A 22,313-nucleotide genomic window follows, 5' to 3' on the forward strand; every position below is an offset into this window, starting at 1 on the left:
GTTCCATACAACCTTCTATGTCAGGACCTGGATCTAGAGGGTACCTTTTCACTATACTCCTTTCTTTCTTTTACCAGTTGTGAGTCATTGCCCTGGTGAGCTACTTTTGCTGACAGGTATATTGGAATATAACATTGTCTAGATGAGTGGTTCTCAAAATGTGGTTTCTGGATCGTAGTATCCACACCTCCTGGGACCTTGTGAATGTTCGAGCCTCATCCCAGATGAGTTTAATCAGAAACTCTGGGTGTGAGGCCTGCAATCTACCTCTTTAACAACAAAACCATATAGATGATTCTGATACATGCTAATGTTTGAGAATCACTGCTCTAAAAAAAATTTTTTTTTATTGTCAGAGTAAGCCAGGCTAACAGGTAGGTGATTTATGTATATGGTAATTTTGATAGGTATTATGAAGGAGGTGAGTAGAGTGGTGAACTAAACGATGTCCTTGCTTTTATGGAGTGGGCATTTCAGTGGCAGAGACAGACGATAAACAAACGAATATTTACTTTTAGGCGTTGTCAGTGCTATGGGGAAACAAAATGGGGCAAACAGATGAACAAAGACTGTACGTGTGGGAGAGGTGTTCAGTTTTAAGGATAATCAGGGATGGAATCTCTTCTAGGATGATGGGAATGGAGGGAGATGAAAGGAGTGATGGGGAAGAAGTCAAGAAAATCATCTGGGGGAAGAACATTCCAGGCAGAGTGAACAGCAAGTGCAGTGACTCAGGCATGAGCATGCTTGGGAAGTGTGGCAAGATGTGAGATTAGAGAGTTAGTAGAGGGGTCATATCATGTATGCTTCCCATATCATGGGCCTACAAGCCCACATGAAAAATTTTGTATACCGTTCTGAGTGAAATGGTAAGCCATCCATATGTTTTGAGACTAGGAGCAACATGAGCTTACATGGATTTTTGATAGGTGTATTCTAGTTGCTGTGTGGAGAGAGACTGTGGGAAATGGTGGTAGAAGCAAGACCAGTTGGGAGGCAGGGGAGGAGACTTGAACAAGAGGAGTTAAGAAAAATGCTTGAACCCTGCATAGGTTTTCAAGTTAGAACTGGTAGGATTTGCCGATAAATTGGATATGGAGTGAGAGAAACTCAGGAGTGACCCAAAGGTTTTGATCATTTGGAGTAATGGAATTGCCAGTTCCTGAGATAGGAAAGACTGAGAGAGGAGCCAGGTTTGGGGGAGTTGGGGATTCAGTAGTTCTGATGTAGAGGTGTTAAGCTTGAAGGCAGCCATCCAGAGTGGGGATGTCAAGTAGGCAGGTGGATGTACAAGTTTTAGATGACCCTTTTGGTACCCAAAAATGTCTATTTAACAAAGCTTTTTAAATTAGAATTTTAGTTTTAATTCATAGAAGGAGAGAAATAGGTACAAAACGGTTTTGGTCTTCCAGATAACTTTTTTAATACCTTGATTTTAAATTTCTATTAAAAGAGTTTAAGTTTAACAAATTTAGATCTGCACATAATTTTTGAGTTTTTCTAAATTAAGGTAATTAATACATACTTAGTGATCAATAAATATTTTGTGGTATAAGGAAGTTTATCTTTTAAAAAAATTAAATAGTATTAAACAAAATGAAACAAGGGAGTCTCAGATTTTGGCACTATGAGAAAAGATTTATTTCAGAATTTTGAATTAGATACAGGCTACATGAAACAAATATGCACTCTTCCAACCCTTGCTTTTTCTTCATTTAATGTGTCTTGGAGATAATTCCATATGCTTCTGTCCCTGCCCCCATTTGTATGTAAGCTTGATTTTGTGAGTGAATTCAGCCTATTTTGCTAAAAAATGCTTTTATAATTCAAGCTTCAGACGGGCAGCGCAACATAGTGGTCAGAAATATGAACTCAGACTCCTGGCTAGCTCCACTGCTTGTTTTATGACTTTGAGCAAATTACTTGTCATTCCTGGTCCTCAGTTTTCTCATCTTTTATTGTCTCTCACAGGATTATGAAGACTAAATGAATTAGTATGTGTAAAGCACTTGGAAAATGCCTTTATGCTATGTAAGTGTTACCAGAATGTAAGCTTCATGAGGACAGGGATTTTTTTGTCTGCTTTTTTTCAGTGCTATATTCCCAGGCCTTAGAATAGTGTCTGGTAAATGGTAGACCGATATGAGAAGAAAGCCCTAGATTCAGTCTGAGAAGTGAGGTAATGCTTTATAGTGCCCTTCACAATGGTTTTGAACCACTGGCTTAATGATGTGGGAATGAGAAGCTAAAATGAGTTAGCCTATTGAAAGTCTTTTAAAAATTTACGAATTCATATTTATTAATATTTATATTTATTAATAAATAATATTTATTAATAAAGCAGGCTTTTATTGCATCTCTGTTGTGTGTCAAGCACATCCTTGGCATGGGAATATTAATTCAGTTGAAAAGACTCTTTGATACAGTCAAATTAGTGAGTTTTTGTGTCAGACAAACTTAGGTTTTGAGTCCTGGCTTACCCCTTTACTGGCTGTATTTGTCAACAATTGCCACAGTAATATTCCATAGTAAAACACTCTCAAATTCATTGGTTTAAAATAATAAGCATTTATTTCTGTGCTCATGTTGGCTGAGGTTCTGTTGATTGAGGCTGAGTATGGGTCGATGGAGGCTAGCTGTGGGTAGATTCAGATCATATCCATTTTATGTTCCTGCTGGGCCCAGGCTGAAGGAGTAATGGCTACTTGCGGCATGCTATTATCACGGCAGATTGCTGAAGTGCCAGAGCCAAGCCAAATTGCATAATCACTTGTAAGGCCTCTGATCTTGTCTCTTCTGCTAACACAATCCATCAGCCCAGTGATTCTCAACAGGGGCCAGTTTTGTCTCGAGGGACATTTGGCAATGTCTGGAGATATTTTTGGTTGACTTGGGAGGGGATACTGGCATCGTGGGTAGAGGCCAGTAATCCTGCTAAACATCCTACAATGCCCAGGACAGTCCTCACAACAAAGAATTATCCAGCTCACAGTTCCAGTAGTACAGAGGTTGAGAAACCCTGTATTAGCCATATCAAGTCACTCACACAGTGAGAAGGGGACTGGAATAAATAATTGCCGAAAAATAATTGAGATATATGTTAACTTTTTAGAGTCTGTTTCTTTATAAAGCTATAAATTTCACATTGTGGAATTGTTTGGAGAAATCAAGATAACAAATGTATGGCACCTGGTAGAGCAGACACCCACTGAGGTTTGTGTGATCATGAATATGAAAAAAAGTCCTATTCTTGAGGGTGCTCACAGTCTTGTATGAAAGATAAAAGGTATTGCATTAATAATCATTCAAGACTATTTAAGTTTATCATACATTCATAAAATGACAGACAAGAAAGAAGATTTAAAGTTTAATTTAGACCATCAAAATTAAAGCCAGTTAAGTTATTAAGACCTTGTTTGAATCCATGGACATCTTATAAACAGTACTATATAAATGGAGTTAACTCCGATAAGGAAAAGGTGCTACATTTCAAATGAGTCAGTTCTAAGTTTGTCATTAAATTTGCCTAGTTATCAATTTTGAGTTGTTAGAAATTGTTCTATAGGATCTGCCAGAGTAGTAGATAAGTTCCAAATATTGGTAAGGTGTAACTGTTAGAGTTATTAGTCATGTATATACATGGACAGATTAGATTGCTAAACTGTTTGCTTGGGACATGATTTGATAATTAAATTGTAGTGAGGTTTTTTCTAAGGATTTATGTGAAGATAACTCTGATTTTCTGATGTTTTAAAAATGGGTTTTAATTTTAAGTAATATCCTTGAAAGGCATTTCTTGGGTCTAGGCCATCATGATTACACATATTGTCAAAAAGTTTGAGGTGGATAAATGCCTTTTCAAATATTTTTTTTTCCAGTTTGTATGATCCCATGCTGGCAACTCTAATTAATAGTATAGGTTTATAATGTTATTCACAGTACTTTCTACAGTCTCTCTTATAATAATAACCTATATTAGTGTTGGAGTAGGAGTTGTAAATTCCCTATTTAATTTTCCTGGGTTTGCCAATGAATTTGTCTAGTTATAGCTTCTGAGTTACTTTAGGGTTTTATTTGTCAAGATTGTCACCTGCAGATTGGCTGTTGAGCTGACATTTGTTTTGAAGGGATTTTAAGAAGAGCGAGGAGTCGGTGCAGTTAGTTACTTTCCTTAAGTCTTGTTCCTTTGACTATTATGATTAATCAAGATTAATCAAGAGCTTTTAGGAGTCTTGATATAAACTATGTTCACCTTTGTTCTTCTGAATGATAAGTGGACATTAAATAAAAATTTTATGAACTACAAAGGATACTTTCTCAAAACCCAGGTTAACCCTTGATTTTTTTGGTCTTGATATGATCTTAATTATGAATGAAAATGCCAAGTTTTTAAAATAAGGTCTGCACATCTCTCTTCTTTGATTGTACAGGAAACTAAAGTTAAAGATAGTTTTTAAAATAAGGTTAGTATGTATTTTTTATTGAGTGGAGTTGTAAAGTGTTTCAGATTACATATTAACTTGTAGGAGTTTTAATTTAGCTGTATGGTTTGATAATATAGAGCATGTCTTTTAAGTTTTAGGTAGGGAAACTTATTGTTGACTTAGAACTGCAACCTGATTAATTTTAACAAAGATCAATTGGGTTTTTCTTTGTTTTTGTTTTGAAATTTCCTTTTTATTTCACTCTGTAATGGTATATTGAAGGCCTGCTATGTACCGAACTCTTATGGTTTGGGAGATACTGAATTTCTTAAGGATGTTTGTTAGTAGATATTATTCCAAAAAGGATCTCAAGACAGTCTGAAAGCAATGAATTTTGTTTAGCTCAGGTTTTTCCAAAGGTTAACAATTTATTAAATAATAAGCCTTCTCAGAGTCTTAAAAATTCAGGCGCTTTCTTTGGTAAGTAATATATTTAAAAGGATCTAGTGTTCAGAAGAACAAATTAAAAGATGGCATAAGTTTTTAAGGAAGAACTTTTTTGTAAGCAAATGTTTCCCAGGCTCAGTTGAGATAGGAAGATTTACTTGGCTTACCCAAAAAGAGTTTGTTAGGATGTACTCTGTTAAAATTATTGCTACAAAAGACTTAAGGATAAGTTGGATAACTAATCACAGGTATCCAACCTCCATATCTCTAATATTTTCACTGAAATAACCACAGGAATATAATTAAAAAGTTGGGGAATCAGTGCTATTCATATTCCAGAAACATTCAGCTGTTTCTGGTAGATACTAAAGGAAAGCTTGAGGTGCTCATCTGCTTTCAACCCATCTTGAGAGAGCAGTGTCTTCCTAACCCTCTTCCTCCCCCAAATTAGCAAATGAAGTGGGCTGTGAAACAGGTGGAGATTATACCACTTGAATTCTACCACCCATCTCAGTGCCAGTTTATAATAGATGACCTTATTTTGCAAGTGAAGGAAATAATGTATAACTTCTTTTTATTTTAGTTTGAGCAGAAAGCTACTTTATCTTAGGGACATTGAAATTGAACTTTTCAATGACTAGCCTTGGAACTAAATTTAGTTAGTTATTTCATTGGGAAAGCATATTCTCTGTCTTAATAAACATACCCATTTAGAACAAAATACTTCATAATTAAACTGGGTACTTTCTGAAATCTAATTTTGACTACCATAGGAAACTGCTTTTCCCAAGTCCAAAATCACTATCAGTAAGCAACCTATCTATCATGAAATTGAACATCTCCTTGCTTCATATTGGTATGATATATTTTTTTTTATTATTTGGTTATGCATTGGTTGAGCTTAAAAATTTATCTGTGTTGTATTGTTTGGAGTTATAGGACAATGATTATTTTGATTAGTTTCTTGCCTTTTTACTTGTAAGATGGTATATAAATGGTATCAATTTGCCATTTTAAGGACAGATTAAAACAAAAGATAAAACAAAATTTGAAAAGTAATTAGAAACATGAAAGCTAAAAAGGAGTTCTGAGTATAAAACAGCAAAATTTTAGTATCATCCCTTTATTCTAGAAATGTTAGTGTACAGGGCACAGGAACATGAAAAGTTATAATCCTTGCTCTCGTGGTACTGTTACTGTTATAATCCAGGTGTGGAATAACGGGTCTGAACTAAGGCAATGACAGTAGAAAAGAGTAAATAGTGAAAATAGCAAGATTTCTTATCTATTGTACGTGGAGATTAAGAATGAGGGAGGGCCTTGCTGATGGTGGTATTCATTGAACATAGAGAATACAGAAGTAGAGGTCTTCTAATATTATAGAGGAACCAAGAGTAAGAGATGGTAGTAGGCTTACTATATTAATAGGATATAATAATTAAAAGCCACTGAAAACTGAGTTGTTCATAACAATGTAGAATATTGAACAGGGTAGTATACAAGACAGTTCTTTGTAGGTCAAGTATAACTAAAATTGATGGCAAATAAAGCAGTTTACTTTAAGAGCTGGATTAATACTTTTGGAACTGTTTAGGAGGTTGTGACAGTATTTACGTAGCAAAACTTATGTAGCAAGATATTGGTTTTAGAAGCCTTCCTAATCTATGATAAGAACTACACATTCATCTCCTAGACTTCCCTTCAAGGTCTGAAGTGACACTTATAAGCTCAGTCTTCATGCGAATAATCATGGTTTTTTTTTTTCTCTTTTTTGACATTATACATATTTCATATTTTTCATTCAAATATGCTGATGAACTAATACCACAGAAAAGTTTTCATTCATATAAAAGGTTCAGTTAAACTAAAAGGGTGTATATGATGATTGTTAAAGCAGTGATCCAATCAGTAAAAGACATGAAAATATTGAGCAGATAAGGTATGGTTATATAAAGTAGTATAGTAATGATGTTTTAGGATGTAGGTGGGGAAGAAATTTAAAAAAACACCGTTGGACTCATTCTGAAAATAAACGTGAATTTGAAGAGAGTTTTTATAAACTTTGTACTAAACATTTTGAATGATTAAGAATAATGAGAAAACTAAACATGGAATTTCTGGTATTATAAGGGTATATGTTTAAGGTCTTTAGAAGAGAGGTATACTCTTAAGTGACTGAACTCTAGATTTAATCTAGATGTTCTGGGATTTGGATTACTTATGTAACCTCTCATGTATTAATGCAGATGGTAGTAGCAACTACCGTGCAGTGTTGTTTTGAGGATTAAGTGATCTGATGCATGTAACTGCCCAGCATAGAAGCTTGAACATTCATAATGAAACATACTTCTGCATACTCAAGCTTAAGAAATGTTGAATGATATAGTCCTTGCACTCATGATACTTACATATTGAAGTGGAAAGTGAAAATAATAAATGTATTGTTTGTTCGATAACATTAACTTTGTTCGGGCCGAGCCCGTGGCGCACTTGGTAGAGTGCTGCGCTGGCAGCGCGGCGACGCTCCCGCCGCGGGTTCGGATCCTATATAGGACTGACCGGTGCACTCACTGGCTGAGTGCCGGTTGAGTGCCGGTTGAGTGCCGGTTGAGTGCCGGTCACGAAAAAACAACAACAACAAAAAAAAAAAACATTAACTTTGTTCTTTGGAAATTATTCTGAGACCAGTCACATTTACCATTTGAGAAATTTCTGAACTTATGAGTTCCTGCGCTGCATATAACTTATTACATAGTGATTTAATTTTTTCCCTCCAGCTTTATTGAGGTATAATTGACAAATAGAAATTGTATATATAGTCTTCCCTCTGTATCCAAGGGTAATGGTTCCAGGACACCCCTCCCCCACATACCAAAATTCGTGGATGCTTAAGTTTCTTAAATAAAATGGCAGAGTATGTATTTAAAGTGTATATTAGTCCATTTTTTATTGCTATAACAGAATACCTGAAACTGGTTAATTTACAAAGAACAGGTTTATTTGACTTATGATTCTGGGACAGCTGCATCTGGCATGGGCCTCAGGCTGCTTCTTCTCATGGTGGAAAGCAGCACGCAGCTGACAGGTGCAAGCAGATCATGTGGCGAGAAGAAACAAGAAAAGGAGAGAGGGGAGATGCCAGGGTCTTTTATATAATCAGCTCTCAAGGTAACTAATAGAGCAAGAACTCACTCACTACCCCGACAACCCTGTAACCCCTTCCCCAGGGAGAACATTAATCTATTCATGAGGGATCTGCTCCCATGACCCAAACTTCTCCCAACACTGCCACATTGGGGATCAGATTTCCACGTAAGTTTTGGAGACAACATCCAAACTCTACCATTCCACCCCTGGCCCCCAAAACTCGTGTCCCTCTCACATACAAAATACAATCATTCCATCCCAACAGTCCCCAAAGTCTTAGCTTGTTCCAGCTCCAACTTAAATGTCTAAAGTCTCATCTGAGTCCAAAGGCAAAAAACTCCTTCCAGCTGTAAACCTGTATGTAGTGAGAACGGTCACCGTGCTGTACATTAGGTCTGCAGAACTTATTCACAAGGCATAATTGAAACTGTACTCTTTGACCAATCTATCTCCCTCCCCATCCCCCCGCATCTGCTCCGTGAGTTCAGGTTTGTTTGGATACCAAATATAAGTATCATACAGTATTTGTCTTTCTGAGTCTGGCTTATATCACTTAGCATAATGTCCTCCAGTTTCATCCATATTGTCCCAAGTGATAGGATTTTCTGTGGCCAAATAATATATATATATATATATAGAGAGAGAGAGAGAGAGAGAGAGAGAGTGTGTGTGTGTGTGTGTGTGTCACATATATATATATATATATAGAGAGAGAGAGAGTGTGTGTGTGTGTGTGTGTGTGTCACACATATATATATATAGAGAGAGAGAGAGTGTGTGTGTGTGTGTGTGTGTGTGTGTTTGTGTTTGTGTGTGTATGTGTGTGTCACATTTTCTTTATCCATTCATCCCTTGACAGACACGCAGGTTGTTTCTATATCTTGGCTATTGTGAATAGTGGAACAATGAATATGGGGGTGTGAATGTCTCTTCTTCATATTGATTTTATTTGTTTTGGATATATACCTGGAAGTGGGATTGCTGTATCATAATATGGTGGTTCTGTTTTTAAGTTTTTGAGGGACCCTCCACAGTGTTTTCCATAATGGTTGTATCGATTTACATTCCCAGCAATAGTATACAGGGGCCCCCCTTTCTCCACACCCTTGCCAATGGTTATCTTTTGATAAAAGCCATTCTAACAGGTGTCAAGTGATAATTCCTTGTGGTTTTGATTTGCTTTTCTCTAATGTTTGGTTATGTTAAGCACCTTTTCATATGCCTGTTCGACCTTTGTATGTCTTTTTTGGAAAAATGTCTGTGCAAGTCCCTTGTCTATTTTTATAATGGGTCTTTTTTTTTTTTTTTTTTTTTTTTGCTATGGAGTTGTTCTGGATTGAGTTGTTAATATAATGATTTATTTTGGGTATTAACCCCTTATCAGATATGTGGTGTGCAAGTAAAAGGCTACTTCAGAAGAGTTTGCGGGAAAATAGAATTAAAAGATAATTACAAATTTTTCCATTAATTTTTTGAATGCCCTTGAATCTTCCCCATTCTGTAGGTTGCTTTTTCATTATATTGATTGTTTTTCTTTGCTGTGCAGAAGCTTGCTAGCTTGATGTAGTCCCACTTGTTTATTTTTGCTTTTGTTGCCTGTGTTTGGGGTGTCATATCTAAAAATCATTGCCAAGACCAATGACAAAGAGCTTCTTAACCCTGTGTTTTCCTCTAGGTGTTTTACTGTTTAGGTCATACATTTAAGTCTTTAATCAATTCTGACTTAACTTTTGTGTATGGTGTAAAATATAGATCCAATTTCAGTCTTTTGAATGTGGGTATCTGGTTTCCTAACACCAGTTATTGAAGAGACTGTCCTTTCCTCATTGTGTATTCTTGGTGTACTTATCAAAGATGAGTTAACCTTATAAGCATGGGTTTTGTTTCTGGGCTTCTGTTCCATTCTATTGGTCTGTGTGTCTGTTTTTACGCCAGTACCATAATGTTTTTATTACTATAGCTTTGTAAATTAGTGTGAAATCATGGAGTGTGATGCTTCCAGCTTTGTTCTCTCTCAAGATTGCTTTGGCTGTTCAGGGTCTTCTGTGGTTCTATATGAATTTTATTATTGGTTTTCATATTTCTGTGAAAAATGCTATGGGAATTTTGATAGGGATTACATTGATCTGTAGATTGCTTTGGGTAATATGGACATTTTAACAGTGTGAATTCTTCCATTCTATGAAGACAGGATATCTTTCTGTTTTATTTTTGTCTTCTTTGTGTTCTTTGTTTTCTTTGTTTTAGTTGAAACAGTTCAAACAGTGTTTTATAGTTTTCAGCATACAGATCTTTTATCTCCTTTGAACTTATCCCTTTTTTGATGCTGTTGTAAATGGAATTGTGCTTTTTGGGGGCGATATTGTTGTTAGTGTATAGACACAGAACTGATTTTTATATGTTGATTTTGTATCCTGCAACTTTACTAAATTTATTTATTCTGACGGTTTTTTGGTGAACTTTTTAGGGTTTTCTATATATAAGATCATGTCATCTGCAAACAGAGACAATTTCACTTCTTCCTTTCCAATTTGGATGTCTTGTATTTCATTTTCTTGCATAATTGCTCTAGGACTTCCAGGCAGTTTCCCATCTTTTTATTGTCCCCCCCTGTTCCTATGGGGAAATTCCATCCAGTTTTTTTTAAATCCCAGGAAATTTTTACTATGAAAATGAAAAATCACTGTATAGTTTCACTATATAAATAAATATTAATTTCTTTTATGTACCGTATACTGTGTGAAGCTCTGTGGATTAAAAGACTAGGTGCTGGTTCCTGATTTCAGGGAATGACCTGGAAGAGACATGCAGATCATTGCATACCATGTGATAAGGGCTTAAGAGGTGTCTGCAATGTGCTTTGAGAGTCTCACTTTGGAGGAGGGTAAACAACTCTCCAGGAATCAAAGAACACACAAGGAGATCACGGAAGGAACACTTGAACCCAATATTGTGGGATGAGGAGGAATTTGACATGTTTGGTGGGAAGTGAAGAGAAAGGAAGGTGTTATAAGGAAGAGAATTAAAAGTACTTGCCATTTTTACAGGTACTTTTGAATTGCTCATGTGGCTGGAAAACAAAGATAATAGCAAAAATAAAGGCTGGGAAAGTAGTTTAGGATCTTTTAAACAGCCTCGTGTATAAGATTTTGGACCCTATACTCTCATAGATATTGTCATCTGCTTGTGCCATAAAACCCCTGTTGACTTTCATTACCTTCATATTTTTAATTGATTTAGTAATTTTTTTTGTTTTTCTTATTATTTAGCTTTTAGAAGGATAATCATCTATCGTATTCACCTGACATTTGTTTTAAATGGTTTTAGCCTGTTAACCAATTATATCTATGCTCAAGGCATGATTTTTCATAATTTAGGATATCCAAATTCATATGCCACAAATTTTGGTTATAACTTGCTACTGATTTTCCATGTTTGCAGCTGCTGTTTTCAGCACCTTTTCTTATAGAGCACTTGTACATATATGTGCCATAAACAAAAATGTGTATAAAGGCCTATAAGATGTGAAAGGTTTTGCCAAATGGTGTCTATAATAATTTTGATGTAACATTAGCAAAAATATTTATAAAGGCCTCTCTATATGTGAAAGGTTCTGCCAAATGGTTTTTATAGTATTTATGATGTTAGATAAATTAGCTGTTTCTCCAAGAGACATATTTTGTTACTTATCTAGAATTAATATGAAGGTAGAAAGATAAGACATTTGTTTCCCTCCAAAACACAAGGTATTTTGATGTATTCATACTAGTATTTTTAATTAAAAAGAGTAGTACTACTAGTCATGACTCCTCTCTAGGAAGCTCACTAGCGTTTACTAGATTAGAGATGGTCCACTTTTTGTCTTCTGCTAAGTGAAAGACTTTATCAGATATACATACACTTTTGTGTGCGTGTGTGTGTTTCATACCTGTGTAACTTATATAATGTAAGGCTTGTAAGATATCTAACGAAAATCACCTTAAAAATACTAGATACATTATTTAAAAACAGATTATTACTCTGTTTTGGAAAACGATACAAAGAGTTGCGTGGTGTCTTCTGTAAGTTTTTGTTTTTTCCCAAAAATTTTAAACAGAGATTATGCTTTAGCAGTTCTTAGAGGTGTTTCACTGAGGTGCTTTTGGAAAAACAGTTTTTTATTAGTTAACTGTTTTGCTAGTATGCCACAGGAGGTTTTGTCCTTAAATTGTAGAATCAATCCAAAGGTTAATGGAAAGATTTTTTTTATAATACTTATGCAGTTTGTCATTGGGAGAAATCTCATATATATATTTAAAATGAAGTGAGCAGCAGTGAATAGCATTAGACATGATTGTTGTTGTTAAACCTCTTCTTTAGAAATTAACATGACACTTGGCAGAAATATAATTGGTGAGCCACAGAGAAGGTCTGTACTTAAACAGTAGGGTTAATGAATATTTCTTTTTTCTTTTTTCTTTCCCTTCTTTTGGACTTTAAAGTTGCATTTAGCTTAGGCTGTTTGAAATGATTTGCTTTGAAAGTGTTGTGACATTGTTTTAATTGAATGAAGCTGCAGAACTGGCATGATAAATCAACAGTGAATTTTAATGTAAGGCAAATGATACTAACTTGGAAATTGGTTGCAGTAGACAAAGCAGCTGCTGTGATTAATTTTTTTTTTTCCACTTCTTAGAACATTTTGAGAAGGATGACCTTGACAGTTTCAATTGTATTAGAATCCCAGTGATATGCACTTTAATATACTTGAGCTATTGTTTGTTAGTTCTTGGAGCAGTAGTGATTGGTTCATTTTTAAGGTTAAGAAAATTTTGTGGTTCAGATTTAATGTTTGGGTTTTAACTGGTTTAAAAACTTTTTGTTTAGTAAATAGTAATTGTGAGGTTTAATTAGCTGTGGCAGAAGCCTTTATGTAATCTTGATAGTGTGGTTTCAGCAAAGAGGGTTTAATATGTGAAAAGGATAAGATGTGTCAGAGAGGATCCTCTTAAGTGGTTATGAAGTGTAGGCCAACTGGTTTGATTGGCAAAGGACACAGGTCAAAACCAATTACATATTCGTTATTTGAAGTGCTAAAGTATCTTAATCGATAAAGCATTTTTTAGACTTTTTTTTTTTCTTTGCCATATTTGAGATGGTTAATGCCTCAGTAATATTACTGAAGAGTAGCTGGCAAGGCTACTTATTTTAAGAAATAGGGTAACAAATAGCATAAAGTCATTTTCAGACTTCTGGAGAGCGGGGGGAGTTTTCTCTTTTCTTTTTCTTTTTTCAGCTCTTACATATGTTTCACTCCTTACCACATAGCAAGCCTTGAATAAGTGTTTTGTTGAATTGAATTTGTAAATGAAAGGCTGTCCCCTTTTCTACTGAAAAATACCAAAACTAAATGAAATGGGTGAGTGGTAGAATGTGGAAATTATTGTCTCTGTCTTGGTTCTTTTGGGGCTAGGGAGAGGAAAGGAAGTTTTAATCTGCGAGTGTATAAGCACGTTAAGTTATGAAGTTGCAGAAAAGTGTGAAGAGCTTCTGGAGATGAACATAGGACCAGGCATATTGATAGATTTTTTGTTTGTAATGTTTCTTTTTTCTTTTCCTCAGACCCTTATTCCAATATATTATTACTCTGTACTGCCTGAAGGTATGTCAGTTCTAGATTTAGATTAAAAGGCAGCCTCTTATAGAGTGCCAGTGGACTACCGTGTTTAAGGACTGAGAAAGTCATTCAGAGCAGCTGAGCAATTCTAGTAAAATAGGACACAATAGGAAAAAAAAATCTGCTTTAATGCATCAAAGACCCAGCAAGATTGTGAAAAATTACTAGTTCAGGATCCTTAGGAGGACAGAGGATCAAGGATGTAAACCTGGCTTATGGGATCTCTTTTTTTTTTTTTTTTTTTTTCTGGGTATGTTTGCTGAATCTGGAGAGAGCATCTGAGAGGCTGAGCTTTGGGGTAACAGGGATTGGAGTCTATAATCTGTCTGTGTAGACTCCCCATTCCTGCTGCTTAGTTTTTGCTTTGGGTAGGGACACTGATGGGTGTGGACTCTAGGAGTAAGAGTGAACCAGAAGGTCTCAGGACCTCACAGGGACTGTACCTTAACTCAAAAGTGAGATTGTATTGAGGTGATCTCTGGTTGCTAGTAACAAGTGCATGTCAGAACCTGATTTATCCTCTCTGGAGAAAGATAACATTATCTTAGGCTTTTATGGTATTTTTATAGGCAATTTAGTAAGTACATTTTCTGGCACATGCTAGAAAATAACCAAGTACAGGAGGAGGGAAGATGACATTAACAAAAATCTGAAGAAATGAGAACAGAAACAGAGACTCTAGATATTATAATTATCATACCTAGATTTTATAAGAGCTATGTTTACTATGTATAAGAAGACAGAAGACAAGGCCAAGAAATGTAAATTGTAAAAGAAAAATCAAACTGAAAAATCCCTTAACTAGTGTTAAGTCACCAGGTGGATTTAACAGAATTAGAAGCATTTGAAGAGAGAATTAGTGAACTGGAAGACAGCCTGGAAGACAGGGTAGAGAATCTTTATAGTGCTGAAAGAAAATAAACTAGAATTCCTGCTCATTAAAAATAAGATATTTTTAAATAAAGAAAAACTGAGAGACTTCAGCATCAGAAAACTTCCAGTAAAGGAGATACTAAAGGGTGTTTTTCAGGCAGAAGAATAATGACCCTCATTGGAAAGTCGAAGATACAGAAAGGCATAAAGAACAACAGAAATGGTAAATATGTTGGTAAATCTAAATGCATATTATCTGTGCAAAGTGATAATTATTTCCTGTTTAAAATATATATAGAATTTGAAAAATAGCCAATGACATATAAACTGGATTGAGGATAAATGATGTTAAACATTCTGGGATCCTTGTATGTTTACTGAAAAATATTCATATGTGTATGAGTGTACCCCCCACAGTTCATACCTGTGTTGTTCAAGGGTTTACTGTATTACCTGTCAAAATTTGTGCAATACAGCTAAAGCCAGCTGAGGGGTAAATGTAAATATCTACATAGAAAAGAAGAAAAGGTGCAAAGCATCCATTTCAAAAAGTTGAAAAAATAACCAGATTAAACCCAAATGAAGTAGAAGGAAGTAAATAATAAAACTAAGAGTAAAAGGCAGTTAAAGAGAAGAAAAGCACAAAATGAAGACAATCAGCTAGCTATTGCTACATTATAATAAACCACCTCCAAAACAACTTAAAATTTGAATAAGCCATATTTAAGCTCCCACTTCTGTGTCTGGATTCAGCAGAACAGTTCTTCTAGTCTTCATCTGCAGTCAGCTGTAGGTCGGCCAAGCAGCTCTGCTTTCGGAGTTGCCTGGCTGTGGGCATTGATGGTGCCTGAGTCATTCTCCAACAGGTTAGTCCAAGCCTGCTTACATCGGAGTAATAGGGCTCTGAGAAAGTGGAACCATGTAAGACTGACACTTAGGCTTTTAACTGGCATATCATTCTTTCCACTACATTGTATTGACCAAAGTAAGGCACACTGCTAGCTAGTACAGATTCAAGAGGTGGGAGGAGTGCAAATCTACATTGCAGATGGCACAGATATGATGAGAGGTGGAGAATTCTGGCCATTTTTGAAATCAGTCCACCCAAATCAACAAAAGCAAAAGTAGATTCTTTGAAAACATGGGAGGACTGATTTAAAAAAAAAAAAAAGATGTAGATAACCAATCAGGAATGAAAATTGGGACATGGCTTCAGATCTTACAGGTATTAAGAAGAAAATTGGACATGAGCTTTATTTAATTAATTTGTATTTTTGCGGCTAGTGGGTACAGGGATTGAACCCTGGACTTGGTGTTATCAGCACCATGCTTTAACCAACTGAGCTAACTGGCCAACCACAGACGTGAACTTTAAATGAACAAATTTGAAGATGTAGACAATATGGGTGCATTTCTAGATAAACACAACTTACCAAAATTAACATATGAAGGAAGAGAAAATGTGAATTAAAGAAATGAATCCATAATTAAAAACTTCCGCAGAGGAAACTCTAGGCCCAGGTAGCTTCACCAGTGAATTCTATTCAGTATTTAAGGAAGAAATAACATCAGCCTTCTACAAGCTCATTTAGAGATTAGAAAAAGAAGGAATACATCACAATACAGTTTGAGGCCAGAATAACCATGATGCCAAAACCCAAGAAGCATATTATGAGAAAGGAAAATTACAGGCCAGTTTAATTCATGAATATAAATTAAAACAAAACAAAAAACCCAAAATACTAAGAAACTGAGACCAGCAATTTTTAAAAAGAGTAATGTATTGTGATTACATTGAGATTATTTTAAGAATGTAAGGTTGGTCTAACATTTGACAATTAGTTGTAATCCATTGTATTAGCAGAATTAAGGAGAAATATCGTGATTGTTTCAGTAGATGGAGAAAAAGTGATGATTTAGATATTCAGTTGTGATTTTTGCAAAAAGAAACTCTTAGCCAATTAGTGAATTAGAAGGGAGTTTTCTGAATCTGATAAAGTGTACTTACAAAAAGTGTACAGATTACAGTACTTCAGACGTTATGGTGAACTGTTGAAAGTTTTATATTTGAAATCTGAAACAAGTCAGTTATGTCTTTTAAGTGCTGTAAGTATAGCAAGAAAAAGAAATAAAAATATATGGTTGGAAAGGAGAACAATAGAACTGTCGTATTTGCAAGTGATATGATTGTTTACATAAAGAATCCCAAAAGAACTACAGAAACATTATGAAGATCACTTATGAAGAAACAAGATTGCTGGTTCCAAGGTTGGTATGGAAAAACCACTTATGTGTTCTTATACCAGAAACAGAAAATGAAATTTTAAAATACAGTACATAACAGCAAAAAATGTTGTGCAAATTTCTAGAAATAAATCTAACAAAAAAAATGAGTAAAGACACAATCAAAAAAACTTTACATTCTTGAGAAAAATAAAAGATGACCTAACCGAAGGAGACATTATACCATGTTCATGGTTTTGAAGACTCTGTATTATAATATCCTGATGAAAATTCTTGCAAGTATTATTTAGAAATCGACCTACTTTTTCTAAGATATATGTGGACATGCAAGGGGCCAGCAATACCTAAGACACTTTTATGGAAGACCTTGATATAATACATATCAAGATTTATTTTAAAGTTACAATAATTAATATAGTGTGATATTAAAGCAAGGATAAATAGATTAATGGAATAAAATAGAGAGCCCAGAAATAGACCCAAGTGTATAAAAATGTTTATGACAGTGATGGCACTGCAGAGCAGGTGGAAAAGGATGGTCTTTCCAGTAAAACTGACTAGGACATTTGGATATCCACATGAGAGAAAAATAAATTGGCTCATACACAGACATCAGTTCATGGTACACTGTAGACATAAATGTGGAAGGCATAACAATAAAGCTTCTAAAAGATAATACATGAGGATATCTTGATACCTTGGGGTGGGGAAAGACTTCTTTTAAGCAAGACACAGAAAACATTAACCATGAAGGAGAAGATTGATAACTTGTACTATATTAAAATCTAAGACTTTCTCATCATAAGACACCATTAGAAAGGGAGAAGGCAAGCCACAGGATGGGAAAAGGTATTTGCTGTCCATGTAATTGCAAAGTAGAAATCCATGAGAAAAAGATAACACAATAGAAAAATAGGAAACTTTAAGTGTACTTCAAAAAAAGTATATCAGAATGGCCAATAAACATATGAGTAAATGCTCAACCTCTTTAGTAATCGGAGGAATGCTAATTGAATGGCTAAAATAACAAACACTAAAGTAAAAAACTGACAAGTGTTGGAGAGGAAGTGCATCAAACAAATTATGCTCTTCTACTGGGGATATAAATGTATACAGGCACTTTAGAAAATAGCACTAACTACTAAAGGTTTTTTGGTTTTTTTTTTTTAGTGTTCTTTATCCAGCAGTCTTATTCCTCAAGGATCAGTCCCTTGTCCTGCTTCTTTATCTTGTACTATCTCTTTCATGTTAGAGCCCATCCTCTGAAGCTTTTGGTAAACCTTATTTGTCTATTCATATTTAAACATGAAGCACTGAACATTTGAATTAGGAGCTTGTGTTCATGAATAGAGCTTGTCTACTGCTGGCTTTGATTTGCGGTGATCACCTGAAGTGCCAGACTTTGAGATGGAAGTCCAATGCTGAAACATGGAAGTGTATCTTCTGAGGGTGTTTGAATTTTTCTAGAGAAGAAGACTATAGCATATTACCTGCAAGTCAGATGCCTGGCTGTTGGTGTTCTGTGGGGAGGGATGGTTAATTGTTCTGTGTATTATTTCTACCTTTTCTTTCTCGTTTACTGCAGAACTCACTGTCTAGGTGTCAAGTCTCTGGAATTCTGTAGGACAAATTTACTGTTTATCATATCTCCTTCTATGACATTCTAAGCTGAATTGTTGAGTTAAGGTGAGGGCCTGAGGTTTCCTAAAGAGAATTTTTAGTGGTCATGATAGGCTGTTAATTGTCTACTTTGTGGCACACCTTGTAGTGGACCTTGTTATTGTGCTATATGCACACATAGTTGCACACACAATTGGCATTATAGCTCTACCAGATAGTAAGTACCACCCCTGTTGTACAATTGAGGCTTACTTAATGTGACTTTCAAATTTCTAATTATTATTTTGTATTTGAGCTTGGAGACCAGCTGAAATCTGTGTCATTTCAGAGTTTATAAACACGTTACCGTAGTATACTACTTGAATTTATTCGGACTGGAGATGGAACGTTAGGTTGACTGGGGATTCTAAGTTAGAAATAAGTGCCTTGTTAAAATGGATGACAGTAAGGATTTAGGTTGGATAAAGAGGTAAAGTACCACCTGCTGAGGAACTGGGCAGGGATAGGGGGCTTTATTTGAATATAAAGAAGTAGTTTGGACAAATTTCAGAATCTAGGATCTTAGATCAAGTACTTATAGATCAAAAGCTGTGGGTCTCAATTTGAGGTGAAAGAAGTTGTATCAAAATCCCCTGGGAGAGGCAGGCTTTATTCAAAGGATACAGGTGTACTACTCACCTGTCATTTGAGAATTACTTTTCTAAGATGTGGTGAGGCCTTTGGAATACAGAAGATTGAAGTACCCAGCTTCTAAAGCCCTGACAGCAATGGATTTTCTAGCATGTTACTTTTATGTAATGATGTACTAACAGGATAAATGCTAAAAAAAAGTAGGAAGCTGTATGGATAAGAATCATTACCTACTTGATTGAATAGATAAATGAAAACCAGCCATGGGTTTTTGTGGAACTGATGGGAAACACTCATTTCTTTTGGTCTTTTATGCACTTGACATGTGAATAAGGAAAATTTACTTTTCAGTGTTCACAGTCGGTTTATTCTTTCTATTGACCTTAAAAAAAAAAAAACTTGTTCAAGGGTACTACAAAGTTTGTGGATAAATGGAACTAAAAGATAATGTTAATCTTTCCACAAACTTTTGGAAGTACCCATGTACATATGAAAATTTTTTGTGCTAAACAAATGAGCTGTTGTAGTTACACCCCAAACTTGGCAAGAAATTTGTAAGGCCTCTAGATTTTATTTCATCTTAGTATTAATAAAATATTTAACTTAAGTAGTTACAGTTGATTCTTGAACAAGGCGGGGATTAAGTTTGCTGATTTCTTCAGCAGTTGAAAATCCATGTATATTGTGTAATGTTGAATATGCTAATTGTCCTCATTTGAGCATCACATATTGTACACAGGTATTGCTATTCAGTGGTGTATCCCACAGATATGTACAATTAATTATGTTTCAGTTTAAAAGAGAAAAAGAAAAAAGACAGAAAATCCATGTATAACTTTTGACTCGCCCAAAATTTAACTGTTATCCTACTGTTGACCAGATGCCCTACTGATAACACAGTTAATTAACATATTTTGTATGATGTATGTATTTTATACTGTGTTCTTACAAAAAGTCATCTAAAGAAAAGAAAATGTTAAGAAAATTATAAAGAAGAGAAAATAAATTTACAGTACTATGTGTATATTTACTTTTTAAAAATCTGTGTATAAGTGGATTCACACAGCTGACACCCATAATATTTATGGGTGTCAGCTGTGTGTGTATGTGCATGCACGTGTGCATGCGTGTATATAAATGTTTTAAAATCTAGGACCTATACATTTCAGCAAGTGAATAATGTATGGTAACTTTTTTTTTCACAGTTTAATTTTGTTGGTAGAATCCTTGGACCCAGAGGACTTACAGCCAAACAGCTTGAAGCAGAAACAGGATGTAAAATAATGGTCCGAGGCAAAGGCTCAATGAGGGATAAAAAGAAGGTAAGTCCTTGAAAATGGGGCAAGTCTTTATGTGAATAATTTACTTAAACTTTTGCATCATAATAATAAAGTATTCAGATATAGATACTTTACTCCATATCAGAAACTTTTGAACTTTAAGGTGGTGGAATGATTTTACCTTGTTAATAATCATTTATCTATTAGCAAACTAAAGCATCCGTTTATTATGTTAACTTACTGTGGTATTTACACTTGAGAAGCTGCCAGTTTGTAAATTAGTCAGACTGTACTGTTGTATATAAAAATATGCAACTAAAAGCTTGAAAAATCTAAAAATTTTTTTGATGAGATTTAAATCAGAACAGTCAAATGAATCACTTTGGATGTATGTCAACTTATTGGGAGAGTTAGAAGACAGAAATCTATTAAAATGACTCATTTTGGTTTTTATGAACATCTTGGGTTGATTTTAAATTTTCTAGACATTCTGCTTTATATTACTTCTGTTTTTTCTTTCTTGCCCCTTCTTGTTTGGCGAGTTTAATTAGTAAACATCTGACTGTCTGCTTTAAAAATTGTTGTTAAAAAGATTTTGTTTGTCTAGTTTTCTTTTATCCAGTGATATACTATGAGGCAGGATACTTTTGAATTTCTATCTGTGTAAGAAAATCACTGATTTAAAATACCTAGATTTTGATTGCCAGAAGATTAAATTATTGTTAGGAAGAGTGATTTTTTTTTTTTTTTTTTTTCCCTTTAATAAATACATTGACTTGAAAGGGCTACCAAGTGATAGAGCTGTGGTCAGCTTATGTTCCAGCATATGCATTGAGTTGCTTTGTGGAGCTTATGAAAACCAGACTCAAGTTATCCTGACCTAATTTTGCTTGTTTTCAGAGCTTTATTTAAGCCCTTGTGTTAGCTGACTGGATCTTAATCATTTTTGCTCCCTGCACATGAATGACTTAGTAGCTGAGAAGTTTGGGGAAAAAGTCCTTAATATTAAATGATTATGTTTAAATCTTATTTTAACCTGTTCTTATCAGCTGAGTTTAAAGATATTTTCATGGAAGTATACAAGTTCTCCTTGAGCATTATTAAATGTTGCATTTAAAAAATATTATTTTTATAGAATCTTAAAAAAAAAAACTAAAGCATATTCTCAATCAGCTGAGTGGTAACCTTTTTACGTGAGCCGATGCCATGAAGTTTTGGTTTCTATGTTTGGACTTATGATTACATTTGCATTCAGTATTACTAATTTAATTACCTAGGGACAGTGAACGAAGTCTGCACAACTGAAGGACAGATAAATCTTCACCATAAGAGTGACGTGTATCCACCCTTCAGTTAAATAAATTATTCTATCAGTTAACAAAATATTTTTTTCTCCTGAGATTCTGTTAATTCTGTAGTAATAACCCTCTACTCACTTTACTTACATGCAGACAACAAGGATGAGAGCCTGGAACTGTGTGATTAGCTATCATGAATAAAGAACATTTTCTGCTGTCTTTGGCAGAAGAATGGAATGGTTAAAAGAGTGGCTCTGCAGTCAAATTGCTTAGGTTTGAATCATGGTTCTCCTACTTAGCTTTGCGACCTTGGACAAATTACTTAATCTCCTTGTGCCCTGTAAAATGCGAGTAGTAATGTTACTTATCTCTTATAGTAGTTGTGAAGATTGAGTTGTAAAGCACTAAAGACAGTGTTTGGCATGTAGTAAGCGATCAATTAATGTTAATGATGGTTCTTAATAAATTTTATCTCAACTCTATAGGTTAGAGTAGTAAATTTTATTTTTAGACTCATGTAGTATCCTGAGGTAATACTACATTTTTTTCAGCTTGGGAAATGGTAATTTCTTGTTTTGTAACCTTTGAATATCCCACATCCTCATAGGTTTTCTGTTTTCTTTTTTCAGTGGTTGGAGCTTCCAAATTCTGCCCTTGTTTTCTCTCTCTCTCTTTCTTTTTTTTGGATGGCTTC

The 22,313-nt window shown here is 34.8% G+C and overlaps 1 protein-coding gene across 8 annotated transcripts in view; it reads left to right on the forward strand.

Moving 5' to 3' along the window:
- The window catches only part of QKI (QKI, KH domain containing RNA binding), a 184,555-nt gene that overhangs the window by 42,790 nt on the left and 119,452 nt on the right, over positions 1-22,313 (forward strand). For all 8 annotated transcript variants that reach the window (XR_010023630.1, XM_063097379.1, XM_063097380.1 and 5 more), the window contains exon 3: positions 20,247-20,363. Coding sequence is in view for 7 of the 8 variants with exons in the window: in XM_063097379.1 (XP_062953449.1) it covers positions 20,247-20,363 (117 nt within the window). In the remaining variant the exon portion in view is untranslated. The remainder of the gene's footprint in view (positions 1-20,246; positions 20,364-22,313) is intronic.

The sequence above is a fragment of the Cynocephalus volans genome, chromosome 5 (assembly GCF_027409185.1).
Source record: "Cynocephalus volans isolate mCynVol1 chromosome 5, mCynVol1.pri, whole genome shotgun sequence".
NCBI lineage: Eukaryota > Metazoa > Chordata > Mammalia > Dermoptera > Cynocephalidae > Cynocephalus > Cynocephalus volans.